This window comes from Sus scrofa, chromosome 1 (genome assembly GCF_054392235.1).
Source record: "Sus scrofa isolate SSC_HxYL_T2T_F1_AM1 chromosome 1, Sscrofa_HxYL_maternal_Yorkshire_Landrace_v2.0, whole genome shotgun sequence".
Classification (NCBI taxonomy): Eukaryota; Metazoa; Chordata; class Mammalia; order Artiodactyla; family Suidae; genus Sus; species Sus scrofa.
Genome location: NC_139383.1, coordinates 266,846,021 through 266,866,990, shown reverse-complemented (window position 1 = coordinate 266,866,990; position 20,970 = coordinate 266,846,021). Strand labels below are relative to the sequence as shown.

Sequence of the window (20,970 nt, the reverse complement as noted above, 5' to 3'; positions counted from 1 at the left end):
AATGCAGAGTGCAAATATCTGAGAAGCTGGTGTGGAAATGTGTTTGAGGATGAAGGCAGTGGGAAAGGGCATTGTGGTCTGTGATCCTTGTGTTTGGAGGTGACTTGTCTGTTTCATGTTTTAGAAGGAGACAAATGTGAGCATGTTTATGGTCAGTCAAAATGGAGCCAGCCGAGTGGGAAAGATCCGTGCATAAGCCCAATTACAAAATAATGGAGAAGACCACCAGAGCTGCCTACAACAAAGAGAAAACAGAGGGCTGTGCATATTGGGGGGGGGGGGGCGGTGAACCTGCTTCACCTGCTTTTCTGCCCGTTTCTCACAGGCCACCTTGCCCTGGCATTCTGGACAGACCCCGATTGGGTCTATAGTAAAACGCTAGAGGCACATCGGAATTTTTTCTCTGACGGAGCTGTCTGCTGATGAATTAAGTGTGAATGAATCAGATACAGATGGACTGAATTTCACTGAAAATAAACATGAATTACAAAATTGTAAGAGGAAAAATGCCCATGGAAAAATCACTTCTTGCCAACTGAAAATTGTTGGGAATGTTAATTTTTTTTCCTACCCTGGCTCAATATTCCCATCCATCCCTATGTCCTCCTTTAACTTGCTCCCAGTTTGTCTGCATAGATGAAATGTGTCAGTCCTTTGGGGGCCTTTAGAATAGATCTGAGGAAAGCACGGAGGCAGGGACTGATGGGAAACAGTGATGCAGATGTGTGTAGGCATTTATTAGTCAGCACGGGGCCTGTGAGAGGCTGGTAAGAAATGATTCTGGCATGCCTTAAGGATGGACTTCCTCCTTAGCTAGACAGATTCAGACATGGCAATGTATCAGAATGGAAAAATCCATGGGCTTCAGAGTCGGACTGACCTTGGTTGGAACTCTGGAAATACCATATATTAACCATGTGCCCTTAATCAAGTGACCTTTCTTCATAAGCCTCAATTGCATGATCTGGGAAAGTGAGAACAACAAGTGATATCTATCTCATACCAACACTAGGCTTCAATGAGGCTGTGCATTCACAAAAGAAACAGAAAATGTAGAAAATAGTTCCGTGCAGAAGAGATCCCAGAGAGCTCCACAGTCATGTAGAAAAGACTTTATACCTACAATTCATACTTTTCTTAAAAGGTCTGTTCCAAGGAGTAAATGAAATAATATAGAGAGAGGACCTTGACAAATGATGGCTTTGATGTGAAAATATCAACAACCAACTAAAAACAATTACTGGGAGTGGCCACGTGACTAGGTCCTAGCCAATCAGACATAAGCAGAGCTATTGGTAGGGTTTTGGAGAATGGTTTTTAAAAGGAGTCCACTCAGCAAGCATCTACCTTTTTTTATGTCCATCCCCTTCTTCTTGTCTAGACCATGATTGTATTACTAGAAGTGGTTTGGCCACTTTGGTGGCATGTAATACTGAAGAAAGACAGGTTGTTCCTGTAGGCATCTTGTAGTAGCTGTAGAAGGCCTTGATCGCTGACCTCCAGACTTCTTGTTATATAGGAATAACAAACTTCCTGATTTACTCCCAACATGTGGTTTTGAGTTTCTCTTACTAGGAGCCAAAGCAATTCTTAATACATGGGGTTTGAAAACATCATAGAAAATATGGAGTTCAAAACACTGAAGGGGTGTTCCCGTCGTGGCGCAGTGATTAACCAATCCAACCAGGAACCATGAGGTTGCGGGTTCGGTCCCTGCCCTTGCTCAGTGGGTTAAGGATCCAGCGTTGCGGTGAGTTGTGGTGTAGGTTGCAGACGCGGCTCGGATCCCGCGTTGCTGTGGCTCTGGCGTAGGCCGGTGGCTGCAGCTCCAATTCGACCCCTAGCCTGGGAACCTCCATATGCCGTGGGAGCTGCCCAAGAAGTAGCTAAAAAGACAAAAAAAAAAAAAAAAAAAAAAAAAAAAAAAAAACTGAAGGATTAATACTGTATGATGTCACTTATATGTGGACTCTAAAAAAAGCCAAACTCATAGAGACAGAGTGTAGAACAGTGGTTTCCAGGGGCTGGTGGTGGGAGAAATGGAAAGCTTTTGGCCAAAGGGTACAAACTCTGAGTTATTAAATGAGTAAGTTCAGGGAATCTAATGTACTGCATGGTGATTATAGTTAATAATACTGTATTACACACCTTAAAATTGCTAAGAGAATAGATCTTAGATGTTCTCACCACAAAAAAAATGATAATTAGGTGATAAGATACACTATAATGGTAATCATTTTGCAGCATCTAAATGTATCAAATTGACTTTGTCTTAATAAAGCTGGAAAGAAAGAAAAAGGAAAAGAAAAAACACTGTAGCATAGATTTCACTTTACATGTTGGGGGTGACCTTCTAGAACCCTTGAGTGGGTTGTTTCTGATTGCCTGATAAGGGGAATGAAGGTCCAGTGCTGTTTGGCACTGGTTTAGAAGCGAGTTGACTAGGATCTAGGAACTTTGAGTGGTGATCAAGCACTGGGGGCTGGTTTTGGAATTGATGATGAGAAGAAGGCTGTCCACTGGGCTGGAGGGAACTGCAACAGTAAGACAGATGGGTGACTGGGTAGAATGATGATGGTGTCAGAAGAGGCATCAGGTGAGGAGGATCTGCAGTGCCTAGAAAATTGGAAAAGAGAGAACACTAGGCAAAAACTCTCATTTACTTAGAGACTGCACTGGGAAGCAACTTTCATGAGAAGCCACATGGTATAACATGAATCAGGGCATGTTGTTGTGACTCTCAAGAATACTCTAGACCAAGTTTGAATCCTGGCTTACCTAACTATTCCTAACACCAAGTGATATCACTCTGTATTCTAGTCTTCTAATCTCTCAACTGACAGAGCAATGGCTATTTTGGTGGGTCATTGATAGAATGATAGAATGTGTATCTATGTGCCTGTTCTAGTGCCCAATAAATCTTAGTGGTTACCATTTTTCCTTCATTATTTCAGCAACAACCCTAAGCGCCTACTATATGCCAGCCACTTTGCTGGATGCTATAGGAATCTTTAATACAGTTTTTGCCTTCTGGTAGTGTGGAAAATAGCCACATTCTCTTAAAAACAAAACCAACCACAACAGAGACACTCATCTTTTAAAACTAAATTCTGATCAACTCCTCTTCTTAAGCCCTTTTGGGGATTCCTGTTGCTCCTAGGATAAAAAAGTGAAATCCTTAACATAACACACATGACCATGTATGATGTTGTGGTTCCCCTGTTTAAAAAAGAAATCAGTCTAATCTCAAGTTACCCTTTACTACCTCAACTCCAGACAGTTGGGTTTTAAGTGTATATGGCATATTTATGGTTATCTGATTAATGTCTGTCTCTTTCTCTAGTTTGTAAAACTAGAGCTCTGGGCAAGAAATTTTATGTTTCATTTGCCAAAACCTTAAACTGAGCAGGACTCCTGATAGTTAGGAGGCAGTCGGTAGAAGGTTTTAAAATAAATGGAAGAACGAATGGCTGCTGAGGGTTTCTATGGTACAGGTACCCATGCAATGGGATCCCAGAGACGGGGATGGCAAAGTCAGCCTGGGGAGGAGGAAATGGAGAATCCTTCATGGACAACTGGACCATCAAGCTCGGCTTTAAAGCACACCACAGAAGAGTTAACCAAGCAGAGAATCATTTTGGTAGAAAAAAATCCCAGAAGCTACTAATTGTTCAGGCTTCATTTTTTTTTTCCTCTGTAAAGTAGAATATTTGATATCTACTGTAATAGAGTTTATGAGTATTGACTGAGTTACATGGTGTAAAGTTTTCCACCCCACATATATGAGGTACTAGGATCAGTATCTCCTTTTCTCAGGGATCCTGCTTTATGTTATGAAAATCTTAAAAATTGAAAAATCTAAATAATAACAATAACAACAAAAATTGTTCTTCCTTGGTTGTCTACTGTATACCTAGCACTTGATATACAATATGCTATTCTAATGGCCTTTAATAATTTGATATGTGTTGTTTTTATTATCACCTGTTCAAAATACTTTTTTCAGTTTTTAAAGTTTTATTGACAGTATATTATTTTAATCCTACAGCAGACCCTCACAGACCCTCATTTTAATGAGAGCAAAGCTGATTTCCAAAGAGTTCAAGTGACCTATGCAATATCACAGAGTAGTAAGGAATTCACCTTAAGGTGAAATTTTAATACAGTGGCCAGAGATAGAGTCATTCACCAAGTACTGATTCAGTACCTATTGGGGAGCAATCTGTTGTTCTGTGTGCTGGGGATGCAATGTGTATAAAAAAGACAGATGAATATTCTGCTTCCATGGAGCATACAGTCCATGCTCTTGGGGTTAAAGCATATGGCGGAGCTGTGGCCCAGACTGCCTGGAGCCACACCATGGGGACAAGCACCTCTTCTCTGCACGGAGCAGTATTTCTCCAGATTGACAGCCACTCATTTCAACCCCATAAATGTCTTGCTACTTCACTTTGGCACTTAAACTCCTCACGTCAGGAAGTCACAGTTAGTAGGAAAAGGGAAGGATCAGAGATGAACATGGTCAGCTGGTGAGACCATTAGCAGAGTGACATCAGCCATTCTCAGCTTGTGTTGTCCAGACCAGAAAGAAGAAGAGGGTTGGAGTGGGACCCAGGTGCTTCATGTCTGTTCACATGAGTCCAGGACATGTTGGTACTCAAAATATACTTGTGAGATGTCACCGTGAGATGTAAGGTCAGTGATGGACTTCAGTGTGCACATTTCTCCACATTCAATAAAATAGACCATATCAGTTAGCAAATACCGCAGAAATTAGTCTGACACCACCACCACTCTGGGCTGGTTGTTAAGCACACCACTGGTATAGCATCTCTCTATGAGTCATGGTTTCTCTATCTATAAAAGAGGTAGAAGGATTAAATAATTTTTTTTATATTGGGAGGTACCATGGACTGGAGCAGCGTAGACTTAGATTAAATTCTAGGTGCTGGCCACGTGTTAACCATGGACATTCAGATAGTTACCTGCCTCTCTGAACTTCAATTCCCTCCTATATAGAATGAAGCTACTAACTCCCCCATCATTAGGTTTTTCTGTGCATTAAACTTATAAAACATGGGACATATAGCAGCCAATAAGTGCTAGACTTTTCCTATTCCTAGCCCCTTCCCTGAACTAGGAGTAAAAAAAGGAGTGAATGAAAATTCTTTTCTTCAGAGTTGCTTTGCTTCTCTGCTTTGATCACTTTTAATATCTTGATATTACTTAGTAAATAACCATGATTTACTGTTGATTTTTTATTATTGTCATATGCTCCAAATTCTTATTCTCCAACTAATATGTTTAAAGAATCTTCTAAACACAATAAACTGAAGCAAGTTTCCTTTGGAAGAGGCCAATAAACATACATTGATTCAAAAGCTATTTGGTATCAGGCATTGTGTTGGCATGCTACATATTTTACTCATTACGCCTTCCAATTCGATGAGTGGGGTCTACATTTCAGAGACATTTTCTTTGGTCATCTGCAGAAACCTCCTTGAACCACCAGGGAGCAGTAAACAGCCACGATTCTGGATTTTAAAAATTTCCAAGTACGCAGTATAAGATTACTCCATTTCTCTGGGGATACAACAGGCTGCCATATGTTGAGCTGGCCTCCCCTCATTTGTCTCCTGAGGATAAATGCTGTAGGAAGGGACCCATGAGCCAAAACAATGTCACCCCTAATTATAGGCATGTAGCCCATAAGAGTTTCAAAGAATTGAATAAACAGGGATATAATTTTCCTAGTGAGCATGGAGATAATACATCCACGTCAATGCTTGTTAAAGAAGGGGAGGCTGAGGCCCAAACTGAGAGAGAAAGGCTTATCCAAGGTTATCCAGTGAGTTGGCAGCAGAGCTGGAGACAAAACCCGTGAACATGATGTTCACATACAAACCCACGACTTGACAAGTAGGTGCCTTTGTGTGAGAGATTCTGGTATCACTCATATCTGGTGTTATCACAGAGGAGACTGTGACTTTTCTTCATGGGGGCGGCGGGGGGGGGGTTTTGCACAGAATACTTCCATTTGCATTGTTATTAGACACTGGGTTTATTGTTTCTCAATAGAAGGCAGCGAGAAATTCTGGTAACATGAAAGTGGACTTATCAAAAGAAAACCTGAGCATTTTTTTTCAGAAATATAATTCTGGTGGTCGGAGATAAAGGATCTTTCTCATTTTGAGTATGGTACCCAGACTGGACTCTATCGGGACATTCATGCCTTCCTTTACTCTTCTTCCTTTCATTAAACCATAAGTGATTGGAGTCCAACTTGGCGTCAAAATCTGTATTAGAAACTGTGGGAAAGTAGAGAAATAAGTTGTAATGCCTGTGGCTATAGATGAGATATAATTCCTCAGACTAGTGGTGCATCCTGGCTAGAAACTAGATAATTGCAATACAGAACCATAAATTTCACCGTGGGGAGTTCTTGTTGTGGCTCAGCAGTAACGAACCCAATTAGTATCCATGAGTATGCGGGTTCGATCCCTGGCCTCCCTAGTGGATTAAGGATCTGGTGTTGCCATGGGCTGCAGTGTAGGCTGCAGATGCAGCTCAGATCCCACGTTGCTGTGGCTGTAGTGTAGGCCAGCAGCTGCAACTCCAGTTTGAGCCCTCGTCTGGGAACTTCCATATGCCACCCATGTGGCTCTAAAATGCAAAAAACCAAACCAAAACAAAAACCAAAAAACAATTTAATTGTGGTGGGATACATACCAGAGATTAAATTATTGTTTTTCCTTCTCTTCTGCAGGAAGGTACCTGCCAGGAATCCACTTTGGACTCTCCAAGAGTAGTCTCTCTGATGAGGGGGCACGAGCAGAGTACAGTACCTTGGAGATATAGATGCACATGTAGATGCCTTGGAATCACTTGAGGGGTTCCCGTTGGAAAGGTAAGTCACACTGGAGCCACTGTGATTAGACTCCCACAAAAGGGAGCTAGAAACTAGGGCACATCTCTTGGAAGGATGAGTGTGGAGCTTCCCCATGCAAGGGAAGGTCGATTCCATCCTAGATGTGTGAAAACTCTGCCTTTCCTCTTAAGCTGGGGGATGTGAAGTAGGTGATACATCAGATTTCATAATCAGTTTGTTCAGGATTCTTATGTGTAGCTGAGAAGGGCTTGGTGTGTACTTGAAAGAACTTAGACTGAGGGTTTTCACATGCAGAGGCCAGTCACGGGGTCCTCTTGGCCTATTTTGGTTCAGAGGATGTGAGCATATCCTCCCTGGAAGAATCATAGCAGGTGGCACAGCCATTGGATAAGTGAGGCTTTGTGGGAAAATGAGCCAGCAAGGCCTGTCAGGGTGGGGATTAGGGATTTCCAAAGGAATGGATTTGGTAGTGACTTTAAAAGCAATGGCAGGATATTTGCATTTGATGCCACTCTTCTTACTTTATTTCAGAATTTAAACTTGCTTGACTTTTGGATTTTATGGGCCCAGGTTTTGTTTGTCACTGTTGCTATTATCGCTTGGCATATTTTTAGCAGTTTTATGGAGGGGGGAAAGGTGTTCCAAAAAATCGATACTGTGTAATACTGAGGTAATACAATGAAGTAATACCCAGTAATGAAGCAGATGGGGATCTGAAAGATTAAGAATCTAAAACACAGGTGGCAGGTAATCATCTTTTACTCCGATTTCAAGAAGCAATTCATAGCGGTTAAAATGATTTTGAAGATGCAGTTTGCTGTGGACATAGGAGGGATCGCATCTATGGCTATGCCACATGTCAGGAAAGCCTTCACAAGGAAAGAGGCCCGAAAATGTGTGCAGGTGAACCCAGGAAAATGATCCAAAAAGGAGAAGTTTGGACAGTGGGAAAAACCTTCCCATCTATGCAAACACAAAGATGCCTAAAAATGGAGTCGCTTTCGTTAACCTTGTATTGTTGGGGGGATCACACATTTAGAGTAGTAGAGGGTATCATTTTACTTTGTTTGTTTTGCTTTGTTCTGTATCTGGCACACTAGGTTTGGAATTCTGTGTGGCCAGGGCATGGGGTTCATGAGCAGAATGAGCAGAAGAGGGCACTGGCTTTGCTCAGCAGGTTAAAGAGTCAGAGGTTATCTTCCAGGCTGTGGGAAACACCATCAGAGAAAGAACCTCTTGGCTTTTAGTCGGTGGGGCACTGAGTGTCATGTCCATCCTGGGCTGGAGACCTGCAAGGAGAGAGGGGGTCAAGCTGTGCATCGTTACTTCGCAGTCAACGTTGACTTGTTCTCTGTCACTCTCCCAGATGTAAACAGGGCAGGGCTATTCTCCTTTGACAGAGCGTGTGCTCTGGAACATGCAATGCCTGGGAGAGAGGGACAGAAGACAAAGTCACACCAGCAGCTGCAGGTGACAAAAGCAAATTTGTGTTCTGCTGGTACTTTGTCATTTCCCCTCTCTTCTCCTTACTGCTTTCTTTAGCCCAGCTTTGCTACAGATTCTGATTCCAAGCAGTTCCCCTCCTCCTTCATCTCCGGTACACATGCCATGCCACCCCACTCCTCCTGTCTCCCCAAGTCACAGGGAATGACTGAATTCTTTGCAGTCATCATATATACTCTTAGATCCAGCCCTCCAACCTTAGCACATTTTTACTTCATTCAGAAAACGATCCTCGGAGTTCCCGTCGTGGCGCAGTGGTTAACGAATCCGACTAGGAACCATGAGGTTGCGGGTTCAGTCCCTGCCCTTGCTCAGTGGGTTAACGATCCATTGTTGCCATGAGCTGTGGTGTAGGTTGCAGACGCGGCTCGGATCCCGCATTGCTGTGGCTCTGGCGTAGGCCAGTGACTACAGCTCTGATTGGACCCCTAGCCTGGGAACCTCCATATGCCACGGGAGCAGCCCAAAGAAATAGCAAAAAGACAAAAAAAAAAAAAAAAAGAAAAGAAAAGAAAACGATCTTTTCCCTCCCCAGCCCCATCCCAATTACTGGAGAATCCCCGTTGTGTGTTTGGGTCTTGGCTTAGGTGTCACCTCCTCCAGAAATCCTTCCCTGACTCATTGAATCAGTACATCTCTGTGTCCTCCCTTGTGCTTTTCTAGTGCACTTCCTTCTTCCTGAACACCTATCACAATATCTTGGAATTGCCTGGCTATATACCTGTCTTTTCCATCAGAGCAAATACTAGGGAGGTTATTGTAATCTGCGTCCTCTCTCCAGCACCAAGGGTAGTGTTTGTTAATATGCTCAAAAAATATGTATTGATTGGCTGAGCAATTAGATAAATGATTAAATAAACTGGTGCAGACAATTTGCAAGAATTTAAAGGGAGGGTGAGGAGGAATGTTACAATGCCCCAGTGTAACAGGAGCCTGTGTTTCCATGGCAGCTTGGGGCGCCTCTGTTCTGTCTCTTATAGCCGTATTCCCACATTCTGCCCTGGCTCAAGGGGTCAAGCAAGGTCTACTCAAGAAAGGAGCCCATTTTCCTCTGAAAAGTGTTCCCTGCTTCTGTTTTGCATTCTTTTGCCGCTGATGTTGTCAGTGAAGCCAGGAGCGTCTGGGATCTCTATTAGCACCAGGCTGTGTGAACAGACTTGGGCCAGAGTTGCAGCTGGGAAGAATGCCCCTGGTGTGAACAGGGTGGTTCCAAAAGCGCGGCAGAGAGCCGGCCGGCAGGGCAGGCAGGGGCAAAGGAGAATGAGTGAGAGCCAAGGATGCGTCGAGACCCTTCAAGTCAAGGAGACACGTTAGAGCAGTGAGCATCCTGGAGTGAAAATGCAGGTCTGTACTAACCACCGGTAAGACCCTAGGCAGTGATTTACCATCTCGAACTGTGGCTTCTTCATCTGTTAGACCACAGCTCTTAGGCATATTCTAAAAATGAGATGAACTGATATTCTTGGGCTTCTCTAGTGAGTGCCGAGTATTTAGCAGGCTTTGTCTGTCAGTCTGTCTGTCTCCCTGTTCTTCCAGAGAAATAGAACCAATAGAATAGAGAGGGAGGGAGAGAGAGAGATTTGGAGGCTGCCAAGTCCAAAAATCTGCAGGGCCGGCTGGCTGGCTAGAGACCCCAGGAAGAATTGTTGTTGCAGCTCCAGTCCAAACACAATGTGCTAGCAGAATTCTCTCTTCCTTGACCTTTCTTAAAGGTCAGTCTTTTGTCTTAAGGTCTTCAGTTGATCAGATGAGGCCCACCCACATAATAGAAGGTAATCTGCTTTACTCAAAGTCTGCTGATTTAAATTATTTTTTAAACTTTTTTATGGAAGTTCACAGGCCAGGGATTGAATCCGAGCTGCAACTGTGACCTACATGGCAGTGCAGGATCTTTTAAAGCACTGTGCCAGGTCAGGGACTGAATCTGCACCTCTTGACTGCACCAAGCCATTGCAGTCAGATTCTTAACCCACTGTGCCACAGCAGAAACTCCCTACTTATTTAAATATTAATCTCATCTTAAAAGTACCTTCATAGAAACATCTAGATGTTTGATCAAATATCTGGGTTCTGTGGCCTAGCCAAGTTGACACATAAAATTAACCATGACCATCTATCTGTCTGTCTATCTATCTTCTATCTATCCATCCATCCATTGCATTAAATGGGGCACTCCCCATCTTTAAACATAGTACAACCCCACAGTTCTTAAAGTTACACAGCATCAGGGACCTTCATTTCATTTTAATTTCTCACTATAAATGCCCAAGAAACAGTACCTTAAGTCTCCTAGGCAGTACCAAAACCCACCGTATTACAAGGGTCTACTTACTGCCAGTTCTCTGCATCCGAAAGATGCACATCAACATCTATTCAAAGAAATGCTTAACCTGGTTTCCTGGAAATGTAGAGAAGTAGCAACACATGCAGTAATTGTGCCAATAAAGAGCTATCTGCTACCAGAAATGGTGACACCAGAGAAACAGATTGTTCGTCCTTCTCACCTTCATCCAGGGAAGGCAGGCTCTAGTGAGACAGGGAAGTCAGACACCTGTGCTGCTACCTTAACTGCCAGCTGGAAATCCTGAATCCATGTCTCCAACTAGCCCGGCTCTCACTGTGTTGGCATATCAGTCTCCAGAGGTAAACGAGGGAGACTATTCATGAACTGAGCCCCCTCTAGGGCCAATGGTGGGGTGCAGCCCTGGGTTGGCTACCCACTTGGGCTTTGGTCCAGCAGCACCTTGTGAGTCCCACCCCGCCCCCACAGATACAATGGGGCCATGCCTGACTTCCTAGCCAACCAAATGGGACTCATACCATGCTTCGTGTAAATCCTGCTAAAAATGTATTTGCATCAGACAAGAGACTTCCCTTAGATATAGACATCAGGTGTGAAATTGCCTGAAAGACTTGTCTTAGCTCATTAGTTTATTGTTGTACTGACACTAACTAAAACATCATCTATAGAGTAGGTGTGACATGAACTGATCATGCTATACTATGGTGTGCATACTTTTTCCTACCCAGTTTGACTGTACATCCCCTTTGTCTGATAACAGCATCCCCATTCCTATGGTAAAATCATCCCTCTGTCTATAGGGTTCTGGTGAGAGAAGGAAGTTTGTCATTCTTTTAGCTTATGGTTACCCAACCACAGAGAGATCTAGGGTTGGGCCAGGAATAATGTTGGATCTCACTGAACAGAGAACGGCCCAAGGAGGTGTGTGTGTGTGTGTGTGTGTGTGTGTGTGTGTGTGTGTGTGTGTTGGGATTACAGATAACTTGTGTTTTCTGTGTGTTTTTTTAAATTATTTTTTCCAAATAAAAAGAGAAAAATACAAACAATAGAAAAAAAGGATAAAATAAAGTATTCCAAAGGAGGAATACAATGTTGGAATTTAACAAATGCTATTTGTAGTATGAAGTTAATAATATCAAATAATAACAATGGTAATAATAAATAACAATAGTAGAGAGGAATCTCACAAACCTAATGTTGGGCTCAGGAAGCCAGATACTGTAAAGTACATGCCACATGATTCCATCAATATAAAGTTCAGTAATAAACAAGATGGGGCGTTCCCATTGTGGCTCAGTGGTAACGAACCCGACTAGTATCCATGAGGATGCAGGTTCGATCCCTGGCCTCACTCAGTGGGTTAAGGATCCAGCGTTGCCATGAGCTGTGGTGTAGGTTGCAGACGTGGCTCAGATCTGGCATTGCTGTGGCTGTGGTGTAGACCAGCAGCTGCAGCTCTGATTCAGCCCCTAGCCTTGGAACTTCCATATGCTGTGGGTGAGGCCCTAAAAAGCAAATAGTAATAATAATAATCATAATCATCATCATCATCATCAAGATGAATCTATTGGAAGTGTGGTGTTTGTGGTGAAGATGGCAATGGTCTGTTTCTCACCTGGTTACAGGTACATGTTTCACTTATGAAAATGTATCAAGCCATGCACTTGGCATTTGCATACTTTCTTTAATATGTGCATTATCATTAAATGGAATGTGAAAAAAGTTTTTTAGACAAAACTTGTCCTAAATAATCTACATTGGCTGTTCAGGAATGTTAGCTAAGTTACTATGTAGCACCCCTGTCCTGTTGTGCTCAGGGGTACTACCCTGTAAATCTGATGTGATGCAATTCTTATATTCTTTTTTTTTTTAAGTCCAAACTAGACGCTATTGGTTTAAAAATCAATGACTTTTGCACTTGCATTCTTCCATGCAGTAATGACTGAGATGCTCTTTTGTTTACAAAAATCAAATTCACCCATGTAAAATATTCCCAGATTTTAAATGTAATAGATTTAGGAGAGGACAAGATGGCAGAGGAGTAGGGAGATAACCCTTTTTGTTTGTTTGTATGTTTCTCTTCTTAATTTTAATATAGTAATGAAGTGTTTGAACTTACAGGACCATCAGGCTAAAACACACAATTATGGGAAGGGGTTAGCATATTTAAAAAACAGGGCAACCACAAGCCAAAACCAAATATTGCATTTGCAAAAAATGAAAAAAAAAATACACTCAAACAGATAACAACAGGAGACCATCCAACCAAAAAAAAAAAAAAAAAAAAAAAGAAAGGAAGAATGGAGAACCATAGACTCAACTGGAACACGAGGTTCAAATGGCAATAAATAATCATCTATCAATTATCACCTTAAATGTCAATGGACTGAATGCCTCAATCAAAAGACACAGAGTGGCTGAGTGGATAAAAAGGCAAAAACCTTCAATATGCTGCCTACAAGAAACTCACCTTAGGACAAAAGATACATATAGATTGAAAGTGAAAGGGTGGGGAAAAATATTTCACGCCAATAGACAAGACAGAAAAGCAGGAGTCGCAACACTCATATCAGACAAAATAGACTTTAAAACAAAAGACATAAAGAAAGACAAAGAAGGACACTATTTAATGATTAAGGGATCCATCCAAGGAGAGGATGTTACTATCGTCAACATATATGCCCCAAATATAGGAGCACCCAGATACATACAACAAATATTAACAGACATAAAGGGAGATATTGATGAGAATACAATCATAGTAGGAGACCTAAATACCCCCCTCACATCAATGGACAGATCCTCTAGACAGAAAACCAATAAAGCAACAGAGATCCTAAAGGAAACAATAGAAAAGTTAGACTTAATTGATATCTTCAGGACACTACATCCAAAAAAAATCAGAATACACATTCTTCTCAAATGCTCATGGAACATTCTCAAGAATCGACCACATATTGGGACACAAAGCGAATCTCAATAAATTTAGGAGCGTAGAAATTATCTCAAGTATCTTTTCTGACCACAATGCCATGAAATTAGAAATCAACCATGGGAAAAGGAAAGAGAAAAAAACCTACTCCATGGAGACTAAACAACATGCTACGAAAAAACCAATGGGTCAATGAGGAAATCAAGAAGGAAATTAAAAACTACCTTGAAACAAATGATAATGAAGACACAACCTCTCAAAATCTATGGGATGCTGTGAAAGCAGTGCTCAGAGGGAAATTTATAGCAATACAGGCCTTTCTCAAAAAAGAAGAAAGATCCCAAATTGACAACTTAACCCTCCACCTAAACGAATTAGAAAAAGAAGAACAAAAAAGTCCTAAAGTCAGCAGAAGGAAGGAAATTATAAAGATCAAAGAAGAAATCAATAAAATAGAGACTCAAAAAACAATAGAGAAAATTAATAAAACCAAGAGCTGGTTCTTTGAAAAGGTGAACAAAATTGACAAACCCCTGGCCAGACTTACTAAAAAGAGGAGAGAAAGAACCCAAATAACCAAAATTATAAATGAAAAAGGAGAAATCACAATGGATACAGCAGAAATACAAAAAAACATAAGAGAATACTCTGAACAACTATACGGCAATAAGTTTGACAATCTGGAAGAAATGGACAATTTTCTAGAATCTTAAAGCCTGCCAAAACTGAATCAAGTAGAAACAGACCAACTGAACAGACCAATCATTAGAAATGAAATTGAAGAGGTCATAAAATCACTCCCTACAAATAAAAGTCCAGGACCAGATGGCTTCACAGGTGAATGCTATCAAACATATAAAGAGGAATTGGTGCCCATCCTCCTTAAACTCTTTCAAAAGGTTGAAGAAGAAGGAATACTCCCAAAGACATTCTATGATGCCGCCATCACCCTCATTCCAAAACCAGGCAGAGATACCACCAAAAAAGAAAACTATCGGCCAATATCATTGATGAATATAGATGCAAAAATTCTCAACAAAATCTTAGCCAACCGAATCCAACAACATACCAAAAAAAATTATACACCATGACCAGGTTGGGTTCATCCCAGTTTCACAAGGATGGTTCAACATACGCAAATCAATCAGCATCATACAACACATTAACAAAAAAAAAAGTCAAAAATCATATGATCATCTCAATAGACGCAGAAAAAGCATTTGACAAAGTTCAACATCCATTCATGATCAAGACCCTCGCCAAAGTGGGTATAGAGGGAACATTCCTGAATATAATCAAAGCCATTTATGACTAACCCACAGCAAATATAATCCTCAATGGGGAAAAACTGAAAGCCTTCTCACTCAAATCTGGAACAAGACAGGGATGCCCACTCTCACCACTGCTCTTCAACATAGTTTTGGAAGTCCTGGCCAAAGCAATTAGACAAACAAAAGAAATAAAAGGCATCCATATAGGAAGAGAAGAGATCAAACTGTCACTGTATGCAGATGACATGATACTATACCTAGAAAACCCTAAGGACTCAACCCAAAAACTCCTTGAACTGATTAATAAATTCAGCAAAGTAGCAGGATATAAGATTAACATTCAGAAGTCAGTTGCATTTCTGTATACCAGCAATGAAACATTAGAAAAGGAATACAAAAATATGATACCTTTTAAAATTGTACCTCACAAAATCAAATACCTCAGAATACACCTGACCAAGGAGGTAAAGGACCTATATGCCGAGAACTATAAAACTTTAATCAAAGAAATCAAAGAAGATGTAAAGAAATGGAAAGATATTCCATGTTCCTGGATTGGGAAAATCAATATTGTGAAAATGGCCATCCTACCCAAAGCAATCTACAGATTCAATGCAATCCCTATCAAATTACCCATGACATTTTTCACAGAACTAGAACAAACAATCCAAACATTTATATGGAACCACAAAAGACCCAGAATCGCCAAAGCAATCCTGAGAAACAAAAACCAAGCAGGAGGCATAACTCTCCCAGACTTCAAGAAATACTACAAAGCCACAGTCATCAAAACAGTGTGGTACTGGTACCAAAACAGACAGACAGACCAATGGAACAGAATAGAGAATCCGGAAATAAACCCTGACACCTATGGTCAATTAATCTTTGACAAGGGAGGCAAGAACATAAAATGGGAAAAGGAAAGTCTATTCGGCAAGCATTGCTGGGAAACCTGGACAGCTGCATGCAAAGCAATGAAACGAGAACACACCCTCACACCATGCACAAAAATAAACTCCAAATGGCTGAAAGACTTAAATATATGACAGGACACCATCAAACTCCTAGAAGAAAACATAGGCAAAACACTCTCTGACATCAACATTATGAATATTGTCTCAGGTCAGTCTCCCAAAGCAATAGAAACTAGAGCAAAAATAAACCCATGGGACCTCATCAAACTGAAAAGCTTTTGCACAGCAAAAGAAACCGAAAAGAAAACAAAAAGACAACTTAACGGAATGAGAGAAAATAGTTTGAAATGATGCAACTGACAAGGGCTTAATCTCTAGAATATATAAACAACTTATACAACCCAACAGCAAAAAAACCATTCAATCAATGGAAAAATGGGCAAAAGACCTGAATAGACATTTCTCCAAAGAAGATATACAGATGACCAACAAACACATGAAAAAATGCTCAACATTGCTGATTATAAGAGAAATGCAAATCAAAACTACCATGAGATATCACCTCACACCAGTCAGAATGGCCATCATTAATAAATCGACAAATAACAAGTGCTGGAGGGGCTGTGGAGAAAAGGGAACCCTCCTGCACTGTTGGTGGGAATGTAAACTGGTACAGCCACTATGGAGAACAATTTGGAGATACCTTAGAAATCTATACATAGGACTTCCATATGACCCTGCAATCCCACTCTTGGGCATCTATCCGGACAAAACTCTACTTAAAAGAGACACGTGCACGCACATGTTCATTGCAGCACTATTCACAATAGCCAATACATGGAAACAACCCAAATGTCCATCGACAGATAATTGGATTCGGAAGAGGTGGTATATATACACAATGGAATACTACTCAGCCATAAAAAAGAATGACATAATGCCATTTGCAGCAACATGGATGGAACTAGAGACTCTCATCCTGAGTGAAATGAGCCAGAAAGACAAAGACAAATACCATATGATATCACTTATAACTGGAATCTAATATCCAGCACAAATGAACATCTCCTCAGAAAAGAAAATCATGGACTTGGAGAAGAGACTTGTGGTTGCCTGATAGGAGGGGGAGGGAGTGGGAGGGATGGGGAGCTTGGGCTTATCAGACACAACTTAGAACTTCAGGAGATCCTGCTGAATAGCATTGAGAACTATGTCTAGATACTCATGTTGCAACAGAACAAAGGGTGGGGGAAAAATGTAATTGTAATGTATACATCTAAGGATAACCTGACCCCCTTGCTGTACAGTGCGAAAATTAAAATAAATAAATAAATAAATGTAATAGATTTAAATGTAACCAGTACGGTGACATATGATCATTTTAATAGCTAGCATCACTTTCCTCTTTGGGAGTAAGCTATCACTTATGGGACAAAAGTTCCTTAATATGTGACCGTGCTAGAAATTGAGGTCCCAAGGGCCTTGATGTTGACTCATTCCAAGACTTCAGAGAAAAATGCAAAGTAGCTCTTCATAAGAAGTGAGAAGGAAAGGCTTTGTGGTTCTTGGAAGAAAGGGAAGAAAGAGAGTAAAGAAAGTTCAGGAAAGATGAGAGGAAGTCCTTGGTGGTGTAGAAGAATATTTTTTAAATGAATGTACTATTGTGTTCCATTTCATTATTTGAATTAATGATATGAACACAAGGTCTAAACTGAGTCAATGGCTGCCTTATATGAATGGGGTTTTATGGGACCTGAAGACAGGGCTGTATTCCTCATGTTATCAGAGAATCAGGGACCAGAAAAAGTGCTCAGGAGGCAGGGGAAATGAGATGGGTGACTATTGAATATTTGGTTAAGGCTTTGACTTCCATGCAAATGCACAGGTCACAGAATCAGAGGGGAGGAAGAAGGGGATTCAGGTAGAAGACCCAAGTAACAACTGAGTTACAAAAATGTAAGAGTGAGTTATCTTGAAATCAGACTTCTCATCACACTTTGGGTGGAGTTTTGCTGCAGTTTAAAAACATACAACACATCAGAGTTCCTGTTGTGGTGCAACAGAAAGGAATCTGACTGGGAACCATGAGGCTGAGGGTCAAACCCTGGCCCTGCTCAGTGAGTTAAGGATCCATCATTGCTGTGAGCTGTGGTATAGGTTGCAGACATGGCTCAGATCTGGTGTTGCTGTGGCTATGGTGTAGGCTAGCAACTGTAGCTCTGATTCGACCCCTAGCCTTGGAACCTCCATATGCCGTGACTGCAACCCTAAAAAGCAAAAAAAATTTAAAATAAATAAATTAATACAACACCTCAATGGTCCTCAACGCTTTTGTAGAAGGGAGTGTTGTGCTTCCTTTCAAAAGCAAAGGACTCATGGGGAGTTTCCTGGTGGTCTAGTGGTTAGGATTCAGCACATTCACTTCTGTGGCCCAGGTTCATTCCCTGGTCTGGAAACTAAGCTCTCACAACAAGCCACTGAATATTGAGGTAAAAAATAATAATAAAAAAAAAATCAAGAAGATGGTGGAATAGAAATACCAGAGCTCAGCTTCTCTCTTAAAAACAATAAAATTACAACCAAATGCTGAACAACCTTCAACCAAATGGACTGGAAACTTTCAAAAGGATATCCTACTCCAGAAGACAAAGAAGAGACCACATCAATAGGTAGGAGGGGCAATTACATGGTATAAGCAACCCCATACCTGCCAGGTGGGAAGCCCACAGATTGGAAAGTAACTGATTCACAGAGACTCACCTACAGGAGTAAGAGTTCTGAGCCCCATGTCAAGTCCCTATGCCCTGGAGCTTCTGTCACTGAACACCAGTGGGGCTTGTGTGCAGGAGCAAGGACTGGGGCAAACAGAGACCCCATTCTTGAAAGGCGTGCATAGACTTTCACGTGCCCTTGGTCCCAGGACAAAGCAGAAGCTCCATAGGAATTTGGGTTGGACCTACATGCAGTTCTTGGAAGATCTCCTGGGAAAAGAGGGGGTGACTGTGGCTCATTGTGGGGGAAGGACATTGGAGGCAAAGCTCTGGGTAGTATTTATTAGCGTGTGTTTCCTTGGAGGTAGCCATCTTGGGAAAATCTGGCCCCACTCATCAGCACTGAGAAGCCTCAGGCCAAACGACAATCCAGGTGGGATCACAGCCCCACCCATCAGTAAACAGGCTGCCTAAGGACCTCCCAGCCACATACCCAGAACCAAAGCCCCATCCACCAGAGAGATAGGAATCAGCCCCACATATCAGTAGGCAGGCACCAGTCCCTCCCATCAGGAAGCCTACATCAAGCCCCTGTACCAATTTCAGCCACAAGGGGGGCAGACATCAGAAGTAAGAGAGGCTACAACTCTATTGTCTGCAAAAAGAACACCACACCAAAAACCCATAAAAATGAAAAGGCAGAGAAGTATAACTCAGATAAGGAAGCAAGAAAAAACCCAGAAAAACAGCTAAGTGATCTGGAGATTATAAGTCTCCAGGAAAAAGACTTCAGACTGATGATGCTAAAGATGATGCAAGACATTGGAAATAATCTGGAGGCAAAGATGGATAATTTATAGCAATCACTGAGCAAAGATATACAAGATTTAAAATTCAAGCAAACAGAGATGCAAAATACAATAACTAAAAAATTCATTAGAAGCAACAAACAGTAGAATACAGGAGGCAGAAAAACAAATAAGCAAGATGGAGGACAGACTAGTGGAAATCACTGATATGAAACAGAAAAGAGAAAAAAGATTGAAAACAGAGGAAGAGAGTCTCAGAGAACTCTGGGACAATGATAAACATACCAATAACTGTATCATAGGGGTTCTAGAAGGAGAAGAGAGAGAGAAAGGGACAGAAAAAATATTCAAAGAGATAATAGATGAAAATTTCCCTTACATGGGAAAGGAACCACTCACCCAAATCCAGGAAGCACAATGAGTACCATATATAATAAACCCAAGGAGGAACACCCTGAGACACATATTAATTCAAGTGACCAAAATTAAAGACAAAGAGAAAATATTGAAAGTGGCTAGGGTAAAGAAACAAATAACATACGAGGAAACCCCAATAAAATTATTGGCAGATTTTTCAGCAGAAACTCTGCAGGTCAGAAGGGGTTAGCATGATATACTTAACACGATGAAAGGAAAAAAACCTCCAACCAAGATTACGTTACCCAGCAAGGCTCTCATTTGGATTTGAAGGAGAAATCAAAAGATTTACAGATAAGCAAAAGCTAAGAGAATTCATCAACACTAAACCAGCTTTACAACAGACACTAAAGCCACCTCTCTATGCAGAAAAGAAACGGCCACAACTAGAAACAAAAATACCACAAATGACAAGCCTCACCAGTAAAGGTATATATTCAGTAAAGGTAGGGAATCATCCATGTACAAATATGTAACCCAAAATCAGAAATCATGAGAAGAGGATGATACAAATGCAGGACACTGGAGATGCACTTGCAATTAAGAGACCAACAACTTAAAACAATATCATTCATACACACACACACACACTCCTATATCAAAACTTCAGAGCAACTGCAATCCAAAAATCTGCAACTGATACACAAACAAATAAGAAAAATCAACTCAAATACAACACTAAAGATAGTCATAAAACCACAAGAGGAGAGAACAAGAGAAGAAGGGAAGAAAAGAGAGCAACAAAAACAAAACAGTTAATAAAATGGCAATTAGAACATACATATGAATACTTACTATAAATGTAACTGGACTAAATGCCCCAACCAAAAGACATAGACTGGCTGAATGGATACAAAGAAAAGATCCATATATATGCTGTCTTCAAGAGACCTACTTCACTTCTAGGGACACATACAAATTGAAGGTGAGAGGATGGAAGAAAATATTCCATGCAAATGGGAATCAAAAGAAAGCTGGAGTAGCAATACCTATATCAGAAAAAAATAGGAGTTCCCATCGTGGCACAGTGGTTAACAAATCCGACTAGGAACCATGAGGTTGCAGGTTCAATCCCTGCCCTCGCTCAGTGGGTTAATGATCCGGCATTGCCATGAGCTGTGGTGTAGGTTGCAGATGCAGCTCGAATCTTGCGTTGCTGTGGCTCTGGTGTAAGCTGGCGGCTACAGCTCCAATTAGACCCCTAGCCTGGGAACCTCCATAT

The 20,970-nt window shown here is 41.2% G+C and overlaps 1 protein-coding gene across 3 annotated transcripts in view; it reads left to right on the top strand.

The window, feature by feature from the left end:
- The window catches only part of LOC146407170 (uncharacterized), a 391,157-nt gene that overhangs the window by 256,113 nt on the left and 114,074 nt on the right, over positions 1–20,970 (top strand). For all 3 annotated transcript variants that reach the window (XR_014825954.1, XR_014825955.1, XM_084993837.1), the window contains one exon: positions 6,767–6,907. Coding sequence is in view for 1 of the 3 variants with exons in the window: in XM_084993837.1 (XP_084849963.1) it covers positions 6,871–6,907 (37 nt within the window). In the remaining 2 variants the exon portion in view is untranslated. The remainder of the gene's footprint in view (positions 1–6,766; positions 6,908–20,970) is intronic.